Source organism: Oncorhynchus masou, chromosome 16, assembly GCF_036934945.1.
Source record: "Oncorhynchus masou masou isolate Uvic2021 chromosome 16, UVic_Omas_1.1, whole genome shotgun sequence".
Taxonomy (NCBI): Eukaryota; Metazoa; Chordata; class Actinopteri; order Salmoniformes; family Salmonidae; genus Oncorhynchus; species Oncorhynchus masou.
In genome coordinates, this window is record NC_088227.1 from 21,565,224 (window position 1) to 21,590,354 (window position 25,131).

General features: G+C 41.9%; 1 protein-coding gene and 1 pseudogene across 1 annotated transcript; both read right to left on the bottom strand.

Annotated features, from left to right (window-relative positions):
* Positions 1-51: 51 nt before the first annotated feature.
* LOC135557654 (BRO1 domain-containing protein BROX-like) lies at positions 52-22,181 on the bottom strand (annotated as a pseudogene).
* A 94-nt stretch (positions 22,182-22,275) lies between these two features.
* On the bottom strand, positions 22,276-24,761 carry LOC135557655 (alpha-1,6-mannosyl-glycoprotein 2-beta-N-acetylglucosaminyltransferase-like). Its single transcript, XM_064991142.1, has 2 exons — positions 24,654-24,761; positions 22,276-24,547 (listed from the first exon to the last, which is right to left on the bottom strand). The coding sequence occupies exon 2, from the start codon at positions 24,284-24,286 to the stop codon at positions 23,042-23,044; it is 1,245 nt and encodes a 414-aa protein (XP_064847214.1). The 5' UTR covers positions 24,287-24,547; positions 24,654-24,761; the 3' UTR covers positions 22,276-23,041.
* Positions 24,762-25,131: the final 370 nt, after the last annotated feature.

Here is a 25,131-nt window from a genome sequence, read left to right on the forward strand (position 1 = left end):
CTTACATCAGGAAAATAAGTGTTCGATTGCGACATAAAATAGTAACCCAAGGTTTCTTGACATTTTATTTTAAACATTTTCCATGAAGAGCACCATTAGATGAAAGAGTAATGACCTTCAGGTTGACTTGTGTAAACATTATGATACAGCAAGCTGTTTTCATAAATGTGTTAATTAAAAATATATCTAATTGGTCCTTAAAATGTGAAAATGAATTGTTCCAATAATAAAAAGGTATTGTAGAGAACATACATGTTGTATATGCCTTAATTTCTGTGTGACTATTAAGATTTAAAGTGCAAAGGCATTATAATGTGCTTTGAGGTTGAACAGAAAGAATGCACAATTTTCTAAATTGATTGGCAAGTTAGTATACCATACTGGAGGTTTACGTTTTCCCCTATTGTACCTCCTCAGTAGATGCTAGCTGTCATTAACATACTTTCAAAAACAACTCTTAGGCAATTACAGCGAATCAGTACTCTAGAAACTACAGTAATATGTATATCATTGTCATCTACAGAAAACAAACATTTGTAATTCATTTGATTAATTTACATACATAGTAGGCTACTTCAACAATTTTCCATATGTAAAATAATGTGCCATAATACAACATTACTCCCTTCACTGAAATGGTTTAAGCGGGTTATGATTGTCATTCAAATATGATGTCAGATTGTCAAGTCCATTTCTTTCTTCATTAACCATTACTCTAGTGTTCCTGCACTTGTCGATCACTAATAAATCCAGTCTTAATTAGGGATAGGCCCATTTTTTCTACACTTCCTGTCTGAATGACATGCCCAAAGTAAACTACCTGTAGCTCAGGCCCTGAAGCCAGGATATGCATATACTTGGTACCATTGGAAAGAAAACATTTGAAGTCTGTAGAAATGTTAAAATAATGTAGGAGAATATAACAAAAGAAATGGTAAGAGAAAATCCAAAGGTACACCAAACAGATTTTTTTTTGAGAGAGACCATCTTCTTAGAAATGCAAGAGAAAGGTCATATTGAAAATTAGCTCCCTGGATGCAATTCCTATGGCTTCCACAGGGTGTCAGCAGTTTATGTTCAAGGTTTCAGGCTTGCAACTAAAAACGAATGAGAAATATCAGTTTTAGAAGGACACGTCTTGGAAATTTGTGTTTGGGCGCACCATGAAGACATTACACATCTGCTAAAACCGGTTTCCTATTGAACATACTTCTTGCCTAAATAAATATTATAGTTTGATTACATTTTACGGTATCTGAGGAGTAAATAGAAACGTTTTTTGACTCGTTGAAACAAAGTTTAGGGGTAGATTTTCAGATTATTTTCTCTGCAAGTTGATCGAGTGGATTACTCAAATCGATGGCGCCAACTAAACTGACTTTTTGGGATATAAAGAAGGATATTATCTAACAAAACGACACTACATGTTATAGCTGGGACCCTTTAGATGACAAATCAGAGGATGATTTTCAAAAAGTAAGTGAATATTTAATCGTTATATGTGAACATATGAAACCTGTGCCGGTGGAAAAATATTTTGATTTGCGCGCCCCCCAGTTTCACCGGAAGTTGATCCTTTAAACCAGCAACCATGGCCACTAGTCAAGAGTTTTTTTTTTTACAACACATTTCTGAGCGTCAGGAAGACCTACATCACCTTCCATAGGGCACAATGTTACGGAACGTTCAAAGGTTTCGTGTAAAACAGGCCTGCTCCTCTCTCATGCAGAGTCGTCATGCGTGACATTTATATTTAGAACATCGAGCTTTCCTGAGAACTTCCCAGATGATATTCCATGTTCCTACTGAACAGCCAGCCTTGTTCAGGTTATTTTGACCCAATACAAGCACCGCCTATTCTTCAAGTCTCCAATAAAGAGGGGAATATTAGACAATGGTTATTATCATAAATACAGGCCATACCCAGCAATGACTAGCCTTGGGTATGAATAATGTGATCATGTGTGTACAGTGTCCTTTCAGTTGCAAAAAAACTGTGATTCAATTAGAGAATCTCAGCGATTGAAAAATAAAATTGAAAACATACAAATGATTGGATAATCGTCGTGGAGTGTTATAAGTTCTTACTATGTTAATTGTCCGTTTCTTAAATGACAGCAAAAAATAAAGATCCAAAATCCCCAACAGGACGAGTGAGAGAACATTTCAAATATAAAGTCTGGCCCAATAATATTTGATCACGAACACAAAAAAAATAGTTGTTTTCTATGTATAAAATGAACTACAACAGATGGTCATACTACTGTAAATCACTGATCATAAAACAATACAGATAAAACAAACTAATGCATCAATAAATCCATGCAGTCATGTTTTTCTTGTCACCCCCTCCCCCCCTCTGTGTTTATGATATGAGGCACCCTGTATCTTTCTGAGGCATCAAATCTGGTTCCTTCATTGGCTCAACCTCTTCTTCCTGCTTGGGTTTGGCCTGCAATCAAAATGGCCAGAGGGAAAAAATGTGAAACCATTTGTTCCAGAACCAGACAAAAAAAATTAACAAAATCCTGTGTGTTTTTACATGATTATTATCAGTAACCTGACAAAATATGTGAAGACAAAGCTATAGTAACCAAATTATCTGTTGCAGTGCCAAATGTCTGAGCAGCATTACCTTCTCAGCTTTGGCCCCCTTGGTGAGGTCAAAAGTGGTGTAGACTTCAGGGGTGCACTGCTCGCTGACGGCTGGGAACTCAAAGGATATTGGCTCGGCCAGGCCATAGCTAGCCTTCAGCTCCAGCTGGGGCACCTCGGCTGGGACCTTGTGAAAGTATCTGGAGCAATGAAATTTGTGCATAAATGCTACAACTACTTACTGTTATTTACTATACACAAATAAATGTTATTCTGGATGTGTGTGTGACTCACATGAATCCATTTTCTCTCTCGCACTTTTGCAATGTATTTTTGATCAGGCCACCCAGCGTGGTGAAGAAGAGCTGCTCAGAGGGCTTGGCTGTGCTACCCGGCCCTTAGGTCTGACGGTACTCTTTGCACAGAGCCTCGGCTCTGGAGTAGCCTAAACACAGCAAGCATGCGGTATACGTGTTTACAATTGTTAAGATGAAGAGACATCTGTGTAGTGCTTCAAAAATGCAAAACACAATCTAGCACAGAAATACCAACACTTTTCTGCTTCTTGGAGAGATTTTATTGACTCACCACACTTTTCGCTCGCGAGGAGAGTTTGTCCATGGTAGCAATATGCCTAGAAGTGACAAATAATAGCATCGTTAGAATTAGTATCTTAGCATTTACAGAACAATCAAAACAAACAAACTCAACTGTCTAGACTGCTCAAGGACATACATAGGCCATGTAGAAGTGCTGTTTCAGCTGGAGGTAATTCCTCCACTTACTGCTGCACTCTGGTTCCAGGGTGTTCAGTGTGTGGTCTGTGAAGACCGAGAGGATATCATTATTTTGAGTGATCAGCAGGACAAACAGTGGTTAGATCAAGACATTCCTATATAAGATCATTACAAAAAATGAAACAAAGTCAGGATGTGACAGGAAACCCCTAAATACCTACCAGCTTTCTGGTAGAAGTTTGCGGTCTCGAAGGCCAAGGCTGCAATGAGAGTGGTGTTATGCTTGAGTTCAATCGCTCTGGCAATCATCACTACAAACATAAAATTAAGTTAACAACTGCTGATATAATTTTACAGCATTATGATATCGTAAGTCCTGTTCTCACTCAGTGTAATCCCACATACACACTGCCATGAGATTGGAGTCTTATGACAGAGTTTTCCCTGCCAAGACACGTTGTCAGCTCCTGACCCTAATAATTATGCAGAGAAGTGGACTGAGTCCAGTGTAGCTACCTTCCTGTGCCTCTGCTTTGCACTGGACCATGTAGGTGTCCATGACTCTGGGGTCTAGGTCCCGGGCCCTTCTCCGCTGGGGTGATGAGGCGGGGGATGTAGACCTCCTACAGGAGAGAGACCAGAGAGGAGGACGGGTCTGCTGCCAGACACAACCATACACCAACAACCAGAAACTTGGGTTCAGGTTGATGATACTGTAATGTATTCACATTGTTCACCATGTGTTGAGGTTAATGTAAAGTGGGCAATATGGGAACCATAGTTGATGGGTTTATCAGTGTGTTTTTTTTTTACTTGCTGATTATCTCACTATGCAAAGTGACTTTAGGTGTCTTGAAAAGCTTTTAAAATAAAACATATTAATATAATTATTGTCATTATACAGAGACAAAATAAGCTTATCACCTTGAGGTGCTTGAAAATCCCAGCAGCAAATTTCAGGCTCCTGTGGACATCTTTTGCTTCTACCTCAGTTACACTGAAAAGGGGTGAAAATTAGAATGTTAATATGTTCCCTTTACAATATTGATATGTCAATGGAACAAGTGTGAAATGACAGCAAGGTCATAAATGACCTTTCTTGCATATTGAGATATATTGTATGAGAATAAATTAGTAAAGCAGAAAATAAACATACTTTTCCTTTCCTGCAAGTCTTGAGGCAAACTTGGCGTGCCAAATTGCAACATTGAAGGCCATGGAGACCAGTTCAAAAATAGCATCTTGTTGGGCACTAAAGGGACAATGGGACAGGATGTTAATAACAATAATAGTATTGGAGAGAGACCGTGTATTTCAATAATGGACGGAACCATCTGTTTGAGGTGAGAGAACTAAATAAAATATTGAGCCTGAGTAATGAAGTAATAACACATTTATAAAATGTCAGCTGGAAATACAAAAGAACAAAGACAAGGCTATAGGTAGTTCTCAATTAAACATCACAATACAGTGCAGAGCATTTGACTTAGTTGCTGGGTGGCAAGGAGAACTCCAGCATAGTCAGAACTACACATTTACAATTATTCTACATTTAGCTCTATCAGACCATGCAACTGCCTGTTTTTCATGTTCAGTAAACATTCATTTATCTTGTAAACTTTGATTTGTGAGGATAGCCTATCCATTGCAGTCGGAAAGTATTCAGACCCCTTGACTTTTTCCACTTTGTTACGTTAGTCTTATTCTAAAAAATGCTAAATAATTTCCCCCCCTCAATCTACACACAATACCTCATAATGACAAAGCAAAAACAGGTTTAGACATTTTTGCAAATGTAATACAAATAAATAAAGGTCAATCAGAAACCCTGCGTTATCATGGCTGTGTGCTTAGGGTCGTTGTCCTGATGGAAGGTGAACCTATGCCCAAGTCTGAGGTCCTGAGCACTCTGGAGCAGGTTTTCATCAAGGATCTCTTGTTCATCTTTCCCTCGATCCTGACTAGTCTCCCAGCTCCTACCGCTGAAAAACATCCACACAGCATGATGCCACCACCATGCTACATTTGTTGGTACTCTTCCCCAGATCTGTGTCTCGACACAATCTTGTCTCGGAGCTCTACAGACAATTCTTCAACCTCATCGCTTGGTGCATGTCAGAGCAAAAACCGTCAACTGCGGAACCTTACCGATTAATCGGAATGGCCGATTAATTAGGGCCGATTTCAAGTTTTCATAAGAATCGGTAATGTGTATTTTTGGACACCGATTTGTAGATTTTTTTTTTTACACCTTTATTTAACGCAGCAAGAAGCCAAGGTAAGTTGCTAGCTAGCATTAAACTTATCTTATAAAAAACAATCAATCTTAACATAATCACTAGTTAACTATACATTGTTGATGATATTACTAGTTTATCTAGCATATCATGCATTGCATATAATCGATGCGGTGCCTCTTAATTTCTCATTGAATCACAGCCTACTTAGACAAATGGGTGATGATTTAACAAGCACATTTGCGAAAAAGCACTGTCGTTGCACCAATGTACCTAACTGTAAACATCAATACCTTTCTTTAAAATCAATAAACAAGTATATATTTTTAAACCTGCATATTTAGTTTATATTGCCTGCTAACATGAATTTCTTTTAACTAGGGAAATTGTTACTTCTCTTGCGTTCCGTGCAAGCAGTCAGGGTATATGCAGCAGTTTGGGCTGCCTGGCTCATTGCGAACTGTGTGAAGTCCATTTATTCCTAACAAAGGCTGTAATTTTGACTGGTACTGTATACCGTGAGGCTACACTGATGTATCTGAAATTACTTGATAATTTGATGTTTACTGACCATGAAAAGCATGCAGTTACTTGTTGTATAACTGATGACAGAGCAAAATTTACACAGTTGTTTTGCATGGAATAATCGGAAATGTGTAGTTCTGACTATGCTCTTCAAGAGGTGATATTACAACAAAATAGTGAACATTTATTTAACAATCCCTTAACCTCTTACACTTATGGTGGCGCTATTTCATTTTTGGAAGAAAAACGTTCCCGTTTTAAACAAGATATTTTGTCACAAAAAGATGCTCGACTATGCATATAATTGCTACTGTTCGAAAGAAAACACTCTGACGTGTCCAGAAATACAAATATCTTCTCTGTGCGTGCCCTTTAACGTGAGCTTCAGGCAAAACCAAGATGACTTGGCATCCAGGAAATGACAAGGATTTTTGAGGCTCTGTCTTTCATGATCTCCTTATATGGCTGTGAACGCAAGAGGAATGAGTCTGCCCTTTCTGTCGTTTCCCCAAGGTGTCTGCAGCATTGTGACGTATTTGTAGGCAGATCGTTGGAAGATTGACCATAAGAGACCACATTTACCACGTGTCCGCCCGGTGTCCTGCGCCGAAATTGGTGCGCAAAAGTCACCTGCCAGTATTTTTCCATGGGGCACAGAGAGAGAAGCAAGCTTCCATGAACTGCATGTCAATGAAGAGATATGTGAAAAAACACCTTGAGGATTGATTCCAAATAACGTTTGCCATGTTTCGGTCGATATTATGTAGTTAATCCGGAAAAAGTTTCACGTTGTAGGTGACTGCATTTTCGGTTCGTTTCGGTAGCCAGGCGCAATGTAGAAAACGGAACGATTTCTCCTACACACAGACGCTTTCAGGAAACACTGCGCATTTGGTATGTGGCTGGGAGTCTCCTCATTGAAAACATCCGAAGCTCTTCAAAGGTAAATGATTTTATTTATTTGGTTATCTGGCTTTTGTGAAAATGTTGCGTGCTACATGCTACACAAAATGCTATGCTAGCTTTGCATACTCTTACACAAATTAGTCAATTTCTATGGTTCAAAAGCATATTTTGAAAATCTGAGATGACAGTGTTGTTAAGAAAAGGCTAAGCTTGAGAGCAAACGCATTATTTTAATTTTATTTGCGATTTTCAGAAATCGTTAACGTTGCGTTATGCTAATGAGCCTGAGGCTTAGTCACAATCCCGGATCCGGGATGGGGAGTTTCAAGAGGTTAAATGACACGCAGTTGTCAATGTTTTTAGCAGAGCTGGGAGTCTCCTTTCCCCGCAGCATTGAACACTCTGCACCGTATTGTGGCATTTTATTGATAACGACCTATTGTACTGTAACTAACACCTTGACTGCCATTTACTGTATGTTGTATGTGTAGAGCTCTGACTGTGGGGCTGATGGGGGTAACTAACCACCTCTGTGAAACCACCTATGGGCTAGATGGCTTTACCTTGGGGTGTTTCCTTGCAAAGTGTCAGTCCACTTGAAGTTCTGCATGAACCGAAGCTTGTTCTCTTGTTTGGTGCCATCCAGAGATGCAATGAATCCTATGTCACGTCAAGCAATCAAAAGACCAGAAACAGATTAATAATAGATAAAAAAGGAATAGTGATGCATGATGAGCAGCGTGTAGAGACCATACAAAAACACTATAAAAAACAGTGAGCACTGCTAAAGACAGAGGAAAAAAGGCATAAACAAACAGCACAAGTTCACCTTGTAAGAGTGAGAAATAAGTATCTGTGGCATTTTTCATGATCTTGGGATCGCAGGTTGTATCTGTGAACATCTCCAAGAGTCTGGCCCTCAATGTCCTCAAGTCACTATTGAGGAGAGAAATATAAACGGTCAAGCAATTATGTGTTCTCAACTGACCCTTCGCTAAGCCCCGCAGCAGAATTTTGGACAACCAATCGCAGTGCTCCAATGGATAGCAACTGTTGTCGAGTCAGACACCTTGGATTCGCTCATGTTTAAATCGCATGAAAGCCAGTGAGGGGTACGGCAAAACCGGAGAGTTTTCTTTAAAAATACATGTTTAAATGGCTAAATAGTTGAACAGTGCACCAGGAGTACTTGCTACTACCTGAAATGCAGAGCCTGTGGTTGGAGTATTTTTTTAATCCAAAATTATACTTGTTACATTGTTTGCCACCTCAGCTGGTTAGCTAGCTGTCTCATTGACTGCCAAACATTGCTAATGCTAGCTAGATAGCTACTTAATATAACTTGTTTTCTCAAAATGTATGTTAGCTAGCTAAGTTGTATGCATAACATTTAACTCCAATGTTGTCGACATCATAATACAATTTGAGAGCACTAGTTAGCTCCAAAAGTGGTGTCAGGACGTGGCTTTCTTTGCGTATAGCGAGTACCATCCCCCGCTCTCTCACCACCTCCCTCTTCCCCCTACACCCAGGCTCTGTTATCTCAGGTCGTAAATTCCTTGAGGAGACCCTCTTCCCTCCCGGCCATGCAGTATAGAGAGAGGGTTCACAGTAGAACAAAGGAACTTCTTCTACCTCACAGAACTTGAGAACTGAACAAAATCCATGTTTTGGAGAATGTGTAAACGGTCGGTGGAGAATCCAGCTACATCCGGTCCATTTTGTCTAATGTTTGTGACCTCATGATAGACAATACAGCCACAATACCATAACTCTGTTTATACAAGAGTCCCGTTATGAGATTTGCATCTAATTATTGTATAAAATGAATGAGTAAAGATTAAACTATTTGCGAAATGATGTTATGCAATTTTAAACTGTTTAATGAAAGAGTTAAATTTGAAAGGGAATTGGATTCCAAGTCATTGGCCCGCCCCATTAACACAGACATTGATCTGGCGTCATGGGACAGCCCATTTCTGCTGTTCCGAATATAAACCCCACCTGGAGAAGCCCACTTCAGACCAAGCGTACCTCGATTACCGAGAGGGCTAAGGTTTGAGTAGAGACAATGCATTCCTCGGTTTTTGAATTCCTAACCAAACCACGTGGAACATTGGCTACACTGGTGGGAATGGTTCAACTCTGAGACTATCGATTCCAACAGAATAACTACACATAACTATACAGCAAGAAGCCAAGGTAAGTTGCTAGCTAGCATTAAACGTATCTTAGAAAAAAAACAATCTTAACATAATCACTAGTTAACTACACATGGATTATGATATTACTAGTTTATCTAGCTTGTCTTGCGTTGCAAATAATTGATGCGGTGCCTATTAATTTATCATTGAATCACAGCCTACTTCGTCAAACGGGTAATGATTTAACAAGTGCAAGTTGCACCAATGTGTACCTAAGAGGTCGACCGATTATGATTATACCGATTAAAATCGGTCGATTTTTTAACATGTATTTGTAATAATGACAATTACAACAATACTGAATGAACACTTATTTTAACTTAATACATCAATAAAATCAATTTAGCCTCAAATAAAATGAAACATGTTCAAATTTGGTTTAAATAATGCAAAAAAAGTGTTGGAGAAGAAATTAAAAGTGCAATATGTGCCATGTAAGAAAGCTAAAGTTTAAGTTCTTGCTCAGAACATAAGAAAGCTGGTGGTTCCTTTTAACATTAGTCTTCAATATTCCCAGGTAAGAAGTTTTAGGTTGTAGTTATTATAAGAATAATAGGACTATTTATCTCTATACCATTTGTATTTTATATACCTTTGACTATTGGATCTTCTTATAGGCACTTTAGTATTGCCAGTGTAACAGTATAGCTTCCGTACCTCTCCTCGCTCCTACCTGGGCTCGAACCAGGAACACAACGACAACAGCCACCCTCGAAGCAGTGTTACCCATGCAGAGCAAGGGGAACAACTACTCCAAGTCTCAGAGCGAGTGACGTTTGAAACGCTATTAGTGCGCACCCTGCTAACTAGCTAGCCATTTCACATCACATCGTTAAACCAGCCTGATCTCAGGAGTTGATAGGCTTGAAGTTAAACAGCAGTGCTGCTGGCAAAATGCACCGAAAGTGCTGTTTGAATGAAAGCTTACGAGCCTGCTGGTGCCTACCATCGCTCAGTCAGACTGCTCTACCAAATCATAGACTTAATTATAACATAATAACACACAGAAATGCGAGCCTTAGGTCATTAATATGGTCAAATCCGGAAACTATCATCTCGAAAACAAGACGTTTATTCTTTCAGTGAAATACGGAACCGTTCCATATTTTATCTAACAGGTGGCATCCATCAGTCTAAATATTCCTGTTACATTGCACAACCTTCAATGTTATGTCATAATTACATAAAAGTCTGGCAAATGAGTTTGCAATGAGCCAGGCGGCCCAAACTGTTGCATATTCCCTGACTCTGCGTGCAATGAACGCAATAGAAGTGACACAATTTCACCTGGTTAATATTGCCTGCTAACCTGGATTTCTTTTATCTAAATATGCAGGTTTAAAAATATACTTTTGTGTATTGATTTTAAGAAAGGCATTGGTGTTTATGGTTAGGTACACGTTGGAGCAACGACAGTCCTTTTTCGCGAATGCGCACTGCATCGATTATATTCAACGCAGGACACGCTAGATAAACTAGTAATATCATCAACCATGTGTCGTTATAACTAGTGATTATGATTAATTAAGTTTAATGTTAGCTAGCAACTTACCTTGGCTTCTTACTGCATTCGCTTAACAGGCGGGCTCCTCATGAGGCAGGTGGTTAGAGCATTGGACTAGTTAACCGTAAGGTTGCAAGATTGAATCGCTGAGCTGACAAGGTAAAAATCTGTCGTTCTGCCCCTGAACAAGGCAATTAACCCACCGTTCCTAGGCCGTCATTGAAAATAAGAATGTGTTCTTAACTGACTTGCCTAGTCAAATAAAGATTAAATAAAAAGGTGTAAAAATATAATAATAAATAAAATATTTTTTTAAATCGGCATCCAAAATTACCGATTTACGATTGTTATGAAAACTTGAAATCGGCCATTCCGATTAAATCGGTCAACCTCTAGTACCTAACCATGAACATCAATGCGTTTCTTAAAATCAATACACAAGTATATTTTTTAAACCTGCATATTTAGTTTATATTGCCTGCTAACATGAATTTATTTTAACTAGGGAAATTGTTACTTCTCTTGCGTTCCGTGCAAGCAGTCAGGGTATATGCAGCAGTTTGTGCCACCTGGCTCGTTGCGAACTGTGTGAAGACCATTTCTTTCAAACAAAGACCGTAATTAATTTGCCAGAATTGTACATAATTATGACATTACATTGAAGGTTCTGCAAATTAACAGCAATATTTAGACTTATGGATGCCATCCGTTAGATAAAATATGGAATGGTTCCAGCAGTGGGGCGGCAGTGTAGCCTAGTGGTTAGAGCATTGGACTAGTAACCGAAAGGTTACAAGTTCAAATCCCCGAGCTGACAAGGTAAAACTCTGTCGTTCTGCCCCTGAACAAGGCAGTTAACCCACCGTTCCTAGGCCGTCATTGAAAATAAGAATGTGTTCTTAACTGACTTGCCTGGTAAAATAAAATAAAAAAATGTAATGAAAGAATAAACATACATATATATACACACACACATATAAAGAAAAGAAAAAATACATTTAAAATAAATAAAAACAAAATCTGCTTTTTTTGGTGCTCCAATAATCGGTACTGAAAAATCATAATTGGTCGACCTCTACTAGCTCCACTTAAGTGATAATGCCAGGCTCGAGGCGAAGTTGAGGGCTGACAAACCGTGCCAATATATCCACCAAACACCGGCTTTGAGGGCATTATCACTTTTATTCAAAATAATAATGATTGATATATTTTATATTAAAAATGTTATTTTTATGAATGTATTCATACTATCTCATCCTTCCACAAGATATACTGTCAGGATTTGGCCAGGGTTGTTCCGGGTTTTGGTCACTAGATGCCCCCATTGTGCTTTTTGACCTTATGTTTTTTCCCTTGTTCCCCATTATTATTTGCACCTGTGCCTCGTTTCCCCTGATTGTATTTAAACCCTTAGTTTCCCTCAGTTCTGTGCTCTGTGTTTGTATGTTAGCACCCAGCCCTAGTGTTCTGTGTATTCTTGTCGATTCCAGTGGATGCTCTTGTGGAATTCTGTTTTTGTTTTTGAGTATCTCTTGAGGCTTTTTTGTGCTATTCCTACCACCTTTTGGATTTGCCATTTTTGTATTGAAGGACTTCTCCTTTTTACTTTATTAAATACACCGTCTTAAGTACTGCTGTGTCTGCCTCATCTTCTGGGTTCTGCTGACTATTCGTGGCTCAGTTGGTTAAGTGACTGTTTCTCACTCCGGAGACCCAGGTTCGTAACCGGGTCCTGACAGAAACACAGAGCCAAAAATGAACCCAGAGGCAGCCAGTTCCCAGGACCTTTTTGCCATGCTGTCCCACCACCAGGAGACTGTCCAACGCCACGAAGCCGCCCTGGTTCAGCAAGAGGCCTTAATGGCTAGACATTCTCATCTTCTGTCGGAGATGCTGACTTCCATTAAGCAAATATCTGATCGTCTTACCCCGGCAACAGTTTCCGTCCCAGTACCTCAGATTCACGTACCCATGGCAGTTAACCCCCTGGCTGAACCTAGTCTTCCACCTCCCCAACGGTTCTCAGGTGATCCAAGTGCTTGTAAAAGGTTTCTCACCCAATGTTCTCTCTCCTTTGAGCTACAACCCTCGTCGTTTCCCACCGACCGGTCTAAGATCGCTTATATCATCACCCTGCTGTCGGGAAAAGCCCTGGCCTGGGCTACTGCTGTGTGGGATGCCCATAGTTCCTGCTGTGCCAGCTACTCTGCCTTTGCTGAGGAATTCAAACGAGTGTTTCAAGGCCCAAGCAGTGGTTCTGACTCAGCCAAACAGCTCCTGACTCTCCACCAAGGTTGGCGCAGCGTGACGGACTATGCCATCCAGTTCCGCACGGTGGCAGCAGCAAGTGGCTGGAACAACGAGGCGCTCACGGTGTGCTTTCTGAAAGGCCTTTCCGACACTATCCAAGATGAACTGGCCACTCGGGAACCACCGGACAATCTCGAGTCCCTGATCAAGTTGGCCTCACGCATTGACCAGCGTCTGAGAGAGAGAGAACTCAACCGTAGACCTCTAGCCCCTATCAGTCCCAGCTCCGAGTCCCCACCTTTATCCTCGCTGGCTCCATCGGAACCCATGCAGATTGGACGCATCTCCCAGGCTGAGAGAGACCGCCGGATGAGGGAGCGACGCTGTCTATATTGCGGCAAACCGGGCCATTTCCGTTCCACGTGTCCCGGGCTCCCCCCGGTCTGTCCCGTACAGACCGGGGGGAACTGTAACGGGAAACATAACCTCCTCCCATCCGTCCAACTCCCGTCTGCTCATTCCAGTCACCCTCTCCTGGGACAACCACAAGCTTCACCTTCAAGCCTTGGTAGACTCTGGAGCCGCAGGTAACTTCATGGATGGTGTCTGGGCGAAGGAGAATGGCATTCCCTCTGAACCTCTAAGTGAACCCATGAGGGTCACTACATTGGATGGAAGCCCTTTGGGATCTGGACTTGTCACTCATGTCACTACCTCCTTGCGACTTTCAGTTTCACAACACCAGGAATTGATGAACTTTCATTTGATCTCCTGTTCCGAGTTCCCTCTCGTCCTTGGATACCCCTGGCTTCACAGCCATAACCCTCACATCGACTGGTCTGTGGGCACTATCAAGCAGTGGGGTCCTACGTGCCAAGCTACTTTATTTTCCAGAATTCCCCGAGTTCTACTCCCGAGTCTTTAGAATCCATCGACCTGACCCGAGTTCCCGAGTGTTACCATGACCTCAAACTGGTGTTTAGCAAACAGAGGGCCACCATGCTACCACCCCATAGACCTTACGATTGCCCCATCGACCTGTTTCCGGGCACTTGCCCCCCAGGGGTCGGATCTTTTCCCTATCTCCACCCGAACGAGCTGCTATGGATACCTACATCAAGGACGCTCTGGAAGCAGGTCTCATGCGTCCATCCACCTCCCGGCGGGAGCAGGGTTTTTCTTTGTGGCCAAGAAAGACGGTGGATTACGTCCTTGCATCGACTACCGGGGACTCAATGCCATAACCGTCCGTAACCGTTACCCGCTACCCCTTATGGCCACAGCCTTCGAGCTGCTCCAGGAAGCAGTTGTTTTCACTAAGCTTGACCTGCGGAACGCATACCATCTTGTGCGGATCAGACCTGGTGACGAGTGGAAGACCGCTTTCAACACGCCTACTGGTCACTATGAATACTTGGTGATGCCCTTCGGCCTGACCAACGCCCCAGCGGTGTTCCAAGCGCTCATAAACGATGTGCTTAGGGATATGCTTAACATATTTGTGTTCGTTTACTTGGATGACATCCTCATCTTTTCGAGCTCCCTTCAAGAACACACTAAGCATGTCAGACAAGTACTCAAACGCCTCCTGGACAGCCATCTGTACGTTAAGCCGGAAAAATGTGAATTCCATTCATCCCGAGTACAATTCCTGGGATTTGTAGTGGAACCCGGTCGAGTCCAAATGGACCCCAGGAAGGTAGGGGCGGTAGCGGATTGGCCCACCCCAAATCCGTTAAGGAAGTTCAGCGTTTCCTGGGCTTCACAAACTTTTACCGCAAGTTCATCAAGAACTTCAGCTTGGTGGCAGCCCCTCTCTCAGCTTTAACCAAGGGTGGCAATGCAAGGTTTTTGTGGGGAAGAGAAGCTGAGACGGCCTTCCAAGGACTCAAGCAGCGCGTTCTCTCTGCTCCCATCCTGATACTACCGACTACGGATGAACCATTTGTGGTGGAGGTAGACGCATCAGAGGTTGGTGTTGGAGCTGTCCTGTCTCAGAGGGGTGAAGACAAGAAGCTTCATCCGTGCGCTTTCTTCTCACACCGGCTTACCCCGACTGAGAGGAACTACGATGTGGGGGATCGTGAACTCCTAGCGGTTAAGATGGCATTGAAGGAATGGAGACACTGGCTCGAGGGGGCTTCTCACCCGTTTCAAGTGCTTACGGACCACAAAAATCTGGAGTATATCCAGCAGGCGAAGCGGTTGAACTCTAGACAAGCTAGATGGTCTCTTTTCTTCAATCGATTCCAGTTTATCCTCACCTATCGGCCCGGGTCGAAGAATCTCAAACCGGATGCCCTGTCCCGAGTCTACGCTCCTGCCATTCGAGATGACACGGACATGCCTGTCCTTCCTGCTGCTAAGATTGTGGCTCCGATCTCGTGGCAAGTTGAGGATACCGTGAGACGTGCTCAAGCTAGCGAACCGGACCCGAAAGGAGGTCCTGCCAATCGGTTGTTTGTCCCCAAGGCAGTGAGGACTCAGGTCCTTCTGTGGGGGCACTCCTCTCGCCTCACCTGTCATCCGGGCGTAGGTCGCACCTTGGAGTTCATCCAGCGTAAGTTCTGGTGGCCTACCATAAGAGAAGACGTCGCCACTTTCGTCAATGCCTGTCCCGTGTGCTGCCAGGGCAAATCTTCTCACCTCCGCCCTCAAGGACTCCTTCACCCTTTACCTGTTCCCCACAGACCCTGGTCCCATATCTCATTGGACTTTATTACTGGACTTCCTCCATCCCATGGCAATACTACTATCCTAGTCATAATCGACAGGTTTTCAAAGGCGGCCAGGTTCGTCCATCTGACTAAGTTACCTTCTGCCAAGGAAACGGCTGAGTTGGTAATTAATCATGTGTTCCGAGTCTTCGGCATTCCTCAAGATATGGTTTCTGACAGAGGTCCCCAGTTCGCCTCAAGGTTTTGGAAGGCCTTTTGCCAACTCATGGGGGCTTCTGCCAGTCTATCTTCAGGGTACCATCCGGAGTCCAACGGCCAAACAGAGAGGATGAATCAAGAGCTGGAAACCACCCTCCGATGTATGACTCGTGACAACCCGTCCACATGGTCATCCTTTATTGTTTGGGCCGAATACGCGCACAACACCTTGCGCTCCTCCTCCACTGGTATGTCCCCGCACGAGTGTCAGTTTGGCTATGCTCCTCCATTGTTCCCGGACCAGGAGGCAGAAGTCAGAGTGCCTTCAGCCTTGAAGTTCGTCAGACGCTGTCGGCTTATGTGGAGGAAGACCCGTCTTAATCTTATGCGTTCCTCACAGAGGTACCAACAACAAGCCATCAGACGTCGCCTTCCGGGCCTACCCTGCGCCCCGGCCAGAGAGTCTGGCTCTCCACAAGAGACTTACCTCTACGGGTGGAGTCTCGCAAGCTGTCCCAAAAATACATCGGTCCCTTCAAGGTTGCCAGGAGAGTTAACCCAGTTTCTTATCGCCTACACTTACCCAGATCCCTTAAGATTAATCCCACATTTCACATTTCATTGTTAAAACCTGTTGTTTTTTCTCCCCTTGTCCCGGCAGACAGACCTCCCCCTCCGCCTCGTGTCATTGGAGGCCAGCCGGCTTATACCGTCCATCGGATACTGGATTCCCGCCGGGTGCAGCGGTCCTGGCAGTATCTGGTGGACTGGGAAGGCTACGGTCCCGAGGAGCGCTCCTGGGTTCCTGCCAAAGACATCCTGGACCCTGACCTCATTCGTCAGTTCAGGGCCCTCCACCCTGAGAGAGCTGGTAGGAACGTCAGGAGCCGTTCCTAGGGGGGATTCTGTCAGGATTTGGCCAGGGTTGTTCCGGGTATTGGTCACTAGATGCCCCCATTGTGCTTTTTGACCTTATGTTTTTTCCCTTGTTCCCCATTATTATTTGCACCTGTGCCTCGTTTCCCCTGATTGTATTTAAACCCTTAGTTTCCCTCAGTTCTGTGCTCTGTGTTTGTATGTTAGCACCCAGCCCTAGTGTTCTGTGTATTCTTGTCGATTCCGGTGGATGCTCTTGTGGAATTCTGTTTTTGTTTTTGAGTATCTCTTGAGGCTTTTTTGTGCTATTCCTACCACCTTTTGGATTTGCTATTTTTGTATTGAAGGACTTCTCCTTTTTACTTTATTAAATACACCGTCTTAAGTACTGCTGTGTCTGCCTCATCTTCTGGGTTCTGCTGACTATTCGTGGCTCAGTTGGTTAAGTGACTGTTTCTCACTCCAGAGACCCAGGTTCGTAACCGGGTCCTGACAATATACAGTGCCAGTCAAAAGTTTGTACACCTACTCAGTCAAGGGTTTTTGTTTATTTTTTACTATTTTCTACATTGTAGAATAGGGGCATCTTCTGTATACCACCCCTACCTTATCACAACACAACTGATTGGCTCAAACGCATTAAGAAGTACAGACAACAAGGCACACATGTTAATTGACATGCATTCCAGGTCACTGCCTCATGAAACTGGTTGAGAGAATGCCAAGAGTGTGCAAAGATGTCATCAAGGAAAAGTGTTTGTTTGAAGAATCTTAAATATAAAATATATTTTGATTTGTTTAAACACTTTTTTGTTTACTACATGATTCCATGTGTTATTTCATAGTTTTGATGTCTTTACTATTATTCTATAATACAGAAAATAGTACAAATTTAAAAAACAACCTTGAATGATTAGGTGTGTCCAAACTTTTAATTGGTACTGTAGTCCCGACACAAATCTAGGGATGCTACCCAAGCCGGCTGCTAGTTTGTTCAATCGATACCATTGCCAGTGACGTGACTCAGTCGTTCAGTCTTTTTGTTCTGTATCTATGGACGTGACCCAGTTGTTCATTCTAAAATTATCCATTGCCATTCTGGCTGCTAACGTTCTTATCCCTTGCTTGCTAGCTAGCCAACTATGGCTAACTTACAGTCACATCAAACAGTGCAGCCAGGACAACAACAAAGTAGCTGCATTTGCATGAGCAGTTTCCAAGTGACATTTATTTGGATACATCCATAACAATGAGCTAATGATGCGCGATTTCCCCGGCTTATAAAATGTGCTCTCTCGTCCGGACACTTTTGTTCGAGAGCTAGCCTACAAAAAAAACAACATGAGCTGGCGCACACCCAGAAAATAGTTTGTGTGGAGGTGGTGACTAACGGCAAATAAACTATAAAAATAAAGACAGTTGCACACCCCATGTGTAATCTCCCAGCAATTGAATGGGTATTTACCGAGAGCTAGCCTACAACACAGCTAACACAATCACTTCAAACTAAAGCTGGAAAGACTTTAAACTACCTGCACTTCGTTTCGTTTTACCTGTTTTCTATTGATAGTTCTTTGTATGTACCCATAAAATTATGATGATTCATGGTTTCGACTGGCTGACTAAAGCTGCCTACCTGTCTGTCTCCTCCCGACATGTTCATTACTACGGGACAGCTGGAGATCGAATTTGAATATTGAAACGTGTAAATGTCGGAGAGACAGACAGCAATGTCTGTACAAACCTCCGCTGTTGAAAACTAAATGTTAGTCTAAAATAAATGTAAGATAATGTCTAGAGGCTTTTTATAGTGGAAATCAAGTTTATAAATTGCCTGGCTGGGCTGATAAGAGAGTGGATTGCAGTGTCAGATGGAACAGAGTAAATAGGCAATTTAAAGTAAAAAATTTAGCCGGTGGTAACTTGTGGAATAGACACCTGCTGGAATGCGTTTTTAACCAAATCAACATTGAGGATTAGACCCACCTGTTGAATAAAACAAACATAATTTTACCAGGTTCCAGTGAACCACTTGTAATACCAGTCCACCACAACATACCCAAATGTTTCCTGATTAGTAAGGGGTAGTCCGAGTTCAATTTCATTGTGTATTAGAAATACAGTTTGAGATCATTGTCAGGGGATTTCGCCAGCAGTTGACTCAGGAATAGAGAGAAATAGTAATGGCATCTTTTTGTGGGCACTAAACTCCGCCATGGCTCGTTGGACAAAGCCTATTTGGAAATTAATACCATTTTTTTAGGGTTTTTGGATAAACGCAGAAAATAAAGTCTGTGCTAAACACAGGCTTAGGAGATCTTATACGTGATGTTCTATGAGAAAATCTAAATCAGCTAAGAATTTAAGTAATAAAAAAAAGCACATAAAGGCTTCATAATTCATAAAGGCCAGGTTAACTGACTGATATTATCTCATAGGACAAAGCGTATAAGATCTCCTAAGCCTGTGTTAACCTCACTTATTTTCTGCATTTATCCCAAAACCAGAGTCCACCTTAGGATAGGCTGAACGAACCTGAGGCAACTCATTTCCTGCAAGCTGGCAAGCTCTATTGCGCTTCCTGGGAAAAAAATGTTGTAAGAGTAACCGAGGGGGGCGGGGCATAGCGAAGGGTCAATTGTCATAGAATGGATATCAATTGCAAAGTGTACACATGTACATACTTGCATATCTTATTTGCTGATGGGCTACCAGCAACTCCATAGAAGTTGAAGGAAACAGGTGCAGTTGCTTTCAATGGGTTTCGGTGGAACCAATGAGTCATTCTGTGGCTTGGATGGTAAAAGCTGGATGTCTGATAGATGAAGCAAAGGGAAAGTGACATCAATTAACAATATTCAAACATACATAATTGCATATAAATTGGCCTGATTATCTACAAATAAAAGACTGGTGATATGATAGTAAACGTATCTTACTTGTTGGCTGTGGCTTGATGACAGCAATCAATGACGGTCTTGCCTTGACGTGTACACTGATGGCCTAGCAGCTAGCACAACTGCTTGGCTAAGCTTCGCTAGCTTCTCACTATGTAGGCTAGACGGGTGGGCTGATTGCTAGAAGACGTATTGTAAACCTCTTCCACACTACATTGTTCGTATAACGTTACTAGATAGCTACCAACTCAACTAAATAGACGTGAATATTACTAAGGAGCTAGTCTATAACCTAAACTAAATTATGAGGGGATTCCGTTGGTTTACTCTAGGAATCAAACAGAACGAGACGAGGACAGTCTTTATTGAAAATGTCCCATAGAAACTCTCGTTTTCGCTGCAAACGTTCCACGTTTGGAGTAAACGGTTCCGTTTGCAAAGACGTTTTGCAACGGAATACGACTAATGAATACCCACCCAAATGTGACAGCAGCAACTCCCAACTAGCTAGCTAATGTACTGAAGCTAACGTTAGCGACCTAGCTTTCGAATTACCTAATGGACAAATACAAAAATCTATAAACACAAGTCTAGTTTGTACAATATTATGGAAGTGACATTTACGAACCTTGGATCTGACAATCTGAAGATGCACTCCCGGAAATAAAGGCACAGAATGGATCTTGACCAGTGGAAAAGCGTATTGAGTCATGTGACCACTTGCTGCTTCTTGGGACAGGTCTAGTATCAGCTTTTCTGCTTTAAATGTAATGTTAATACATTTTAATTAAAATTGTAAACTGATCACAGACCAGTTAAAACTATTAACTGTACCAAATAAACCCACTGATTGGAGAGCTTTGGGCATTTAATTTCCTCACATGAACATATCACATTCATAACCAGCCCATTTACAAACCATCACTTCTGAAGATTGGCATCACAACCTACTTTTGTCTTACCATCTCATACTGTAGTTACATTTCTTTGGAGAATAAAAACCAATACTAGAGCAAATAGACAGATATGCTATCCAAATGCTTATGTAAGGCTATTGTAATTTAAAGTAAAACATGGGCAGAAACACTATTTCAAGCTTTTGTCTGAACATAATTTCACAAATCATATTAACATTTCCCAATAGGAATATTGCCACGTTCACGTGCAAGTCGGAACTAGGAAACTCAGAAATGGCCAACTTGCTACCTGGTTGTAGTTATACGGGTGCCACGTTCAACCAGTTAGCAAGTCGGACATTTCAGAGTTTCCTAGTTCCGACTAGCATGTGAATGCGTCATTTGGATCAGTTATTAACCAACATTAAACAGTTAACAAAAATATCTGCAAAAGATTGTGCTTTAGAATAAAAGGTGGGGGGGTATCAATCTAATGTATTTATGAAGCTATTTTTTTACATCAGCAGATGTCACACAGTGCTATACAGAACCACAGCCTAAAACCCCAAACAATGCAGATGTAGAAGCAGGGTAGCTAGGAAACACTCCCTAGAAAGGCAGGAACCATGTATGAAACCTAGATAGGAACCAGGCTCTGAGGGGTGGCCAGTCCTCTTCTGGCTGTGCCAGGTGGACTATAAGAGTACATGGCAATTGAAAGCCAGATTGGAATAACCATTGGAGTAACCATTCAATGATATTCAGCATTCATTTGTCATATAAATGACTATACAAAACATCAACAACACATGCTCTTTCCATGGACTGACCAGGTTAATCCAGGAGAAAGCTATGATCACTTATTGATGTCACTTGTTAAATCCACGTCAATCACTGTAGATGAAGGAGAGGAGACAGGTTAAATAAGTATTTTTAAGCCTTAGACAATTGAGACATGGATTGTGTATGTGCCATTCAGAGGGAGAATGGGCAAGACAAAAGATTTAAGTGCCGTTGAAAGGGGTATGGTAGTAGGTGCCTGGTGCAGAAGTTGTCAAGAACTGCAACGCTGCTGGGTTTCACACAACAGTTTGCCGGGTGTATCAAGAATGGCCCACCACCCAAAGGACATTCAGCCAACTTGACACATCTGTGGGAAGCATTGGGGTCAACATGGGCCAGCCTCTTTGTGGAACACTTGACACCTTGTAGAGTCCATGCCCCAACAAACTGAGGGTGTTCTGAGGCCAAAGGGGGAGTAACTCAATATTAAGAAGGTGTTCCTAATGTTTGGTATACTCAGTGTATATTGCATATAACATCTTAAACTACACATGGTATAACCAGCAGAAAGGGGAATGTCTACAAGGCACTGATTAATAAAAATGTAAAAAAATAAAAGCAGCAACTGCATCCTATACATTTTCACTACTGAAGGGAAACTCTTCAATGCACCTTAGGTTACATTTATATCTGTATTTTAAAAACAGATCCAAGGATGTCAGCTGGTTTAAAAAAAGAAAAAAAATCGGTGCAAATTGTCAAATGCAAAGGCATAGGAGAAGGAAATAAACAGATTTCCCTTTTAGGCAAATTGTGTGGGGGGGAGGGAAGAGGAATATCGTGCAAGGCTATGAAAATATTTGCTAAAGCAAAAATAGGTAATCCTTGTCATAATGATAAGAAATTAAACACACACCAATATCAGTAAATTCCTGTTGTTCCAATGTTAAAAAAATATAAAAAAATTAAACCACACATTTCAGTCAAACAAATGTCATACTGTAGTTTATGTACAGTAAGTAATTCCCCAGTAAAACCAATTGTCAGCCACAAAGTGATCATTGGTTTAGTGGCATATATATAACAAGACATTTCATGATTGTCACTTTCTATATACAATACAACCTATAGCTGTGTGCATTACATATCAAACAATTACTTTTGCTGTTGGTTTTCTATTTGTACTGTATGCACCACATATCATTTAAAGCACAACTATTATAATTGTAGATGGGTAAGGGATTCTGAAGCTGGGCAAGCGTCACCCCATTTGGGCAAACGGCTCAACTCTCTTATCTGTTCTGAAGAATGTATACAAATGGCAACGATCTAACATGTAATAGAAGTCAAGGATGTATAACGCTGATTCAGTTTTATTTTCTATGTAAAGTAATTTATGTGCACCATAATAATTAGCTGCTGGTCCTGAAACATTGTATGCTATTTTTTATGAAGTATAACATCGTAATGCTTTACATTAAAAAGCAAAAATAAAATCAGCTTGTTTATAATCCGTTTTGAAAAATAAAGAAATATATTTGGCGATCATGTTACTTTTGGTAATAAGAGTAATAACAACCAAGCTATAAATCACAGTGCTGCATACACACCATAACAAACCCCTTGGAAGACCTCATTTAAAAAAAAAAACATATATAACACACTGCAGCCTTTGGAACCCTGAACATTTTAAATGGCACTTGTTGACTCAACCCTCTCAGTACATCAAAAAGATGAGAATGAGAAGTCCATTGTTCATAGACGTTTGGCATAGTTATTACAAAGGACATGGTCACGGATATCACCCCACCCTCCGTTTTTCATATGAGCCTTGTGCTCCACTGAATCTGCATTTGTTAGGGCCAGGGACTGAGGGAAGAGGTAAGCTTTGGCAAGCTTAAGGGACACCTGTGCTTTCTTTAGGGCCAGCTCAGGGCGACAGGCTTCCTTGTTCTGGTGCAGCCCACAGTTACCAGTATGGAGAACCCTGGACCCCTGGGCCACCAGCACTTTGAGTGGCTTGGAGATGCAAGTCCCTGACAGGTGCTGGAGGGTCCAGTCCCAGTTGTAGTCATCGTAGGAGCAGAAGTCATTGTTGCAACCCATCAGCTTGTAGTACACCTCTCTGGAAATGCCCATGCCAATGTTGTGCTTGGTAGACATCCACCCGGCAGTCTGCACCTTGTTGCTGAGCTTATCAAATCCTGCCAGGCCGTTGTGGTTGCCTAGCGCCAGCATGTCACAGTCAGGGCAGCTGCTCTTCCTGTATTTAACCATCTCCTTGAAGAGGTGGTAGAGGTCGGGCAAGATGAAGTTATCCTCCTCGAGGAAGACAACAAAGCCACTGTAACCTTGCAGAGCTTGCACTCGCTCCCACACAAAGTGAAGTTTCCACCACCAATGGTGTTTGGTCTGTGTGATGGAGGCGTCCCTATAGTGGCCATACGAATCTGGATGCTCAGCGTTGAGGCATCCTGTTTTTAAAGCATCATCCTTGGATATGTCTCGTGGACAGTCCCGTGAATCCTGCCCAGGAAACTCACTGGGATAGAGCTGTGTGCTGTAGGGGAAGTATATTTGCAAGACCTTGCAGAAAGTTATCCCTTGCACTATGTAATTGATTTCCTCTGAAAAATAGTCGTGGCTGAAAATCAGCAGTAAGTTGTGGACCTCAGCTGTATTTTCCAATGACTTGATGAGTATTTTGAGGTAGTCTGGTCTGTTGTGAACCTGAATAACCAGGACCAATTTAGTCTCCCCAGGATACTTGTTCGCATTCTGAACGTATTGCTTGTAATTGGCATTGTAAATAGACTTGATCAATTCTGGAACAGAACTGTAATGAAACTTTGCCTTGTCATCAGGCAACATGTTTTCCTGAGCGACAACACCCGTGACTTCATCGGAAATGAATACACGTGTTGTGATCATGACAGTGGCAATAATAAAAGAAACACCAAGGATAATGAGCAGGTTCTTTTTGAGAAATCGTAACCTCATTTTCGTAACGTTAAAGGCAACCGTTGGATACAATAATGATGGTTTGAATCACCTGACTATTGAAAGCGTCCTCATCTTGTTTGCATTTGCCATTTTCGACGGAACCCAAATGCAGCAGTTTCCACAGAACGTTACAAACTGGTACGCGAAGAAATCGTTCGTTGATGATGACTCTTTTTGCTGACACGGATCTGTCAGTTCGGTTGATCGATGTCATCTGTTGCTATTGCTGTTTAGAAGTTTAGCGATCGGGTGTATCGCCTGTGAAAAGTAACAAGATTATGAAATAATGTTGTATTCTCTATGTCAGACATTTTAGATTTGTTTCCATTCATTAAGTTAATTTACAGTGGTTGAGTTGACTTACCAAGAGCGAGGTGTCATGTATCACTACAAGGCTATCCGGAAGAGTGTTTTAGGACTTTGGACTGCCATATAATGAACGTGTAACAAAATTGAGTGCTGACGTGTCCTATTCAGCCAACAGGAACAGGCAGAATTCTTGGTGAACGAATCAGTGGCCTATCTATGCTTATGTATTACGGGACCTACACTATAGGCTACATCCATGACTTTGGAGAAGATATGTTGAGAGTAATGGTATAGTTTATGCTATTCAGTGTTATATTAATTCAATTAAGAATGAGTTTCCAGTAATCAGAATATTACATTTTGTATAATTTGGGCATGTTCTTTCTTATGTCCAGGCCAGTGGTGATTTTAGCATGTACATCTTGGTGGAGTCCCCCCCAAAAATATGTGGGATCCATGCCAGCAAAGCCACAACACAACACTAAACAATACATGAATTGCACTATCCCACTGCTACACCTGGCTATCAGCGG

Bases quoted from the DNA above. Each gene is read 5' to 3' on its own strand.
- LOC135557655 (XM_064991142.1), bottom strand. From the start codon at position 24,286: ATGAGGTTACGATTTCTCAAAAAGAACCTGCTCATTATCCTTGGTGTT.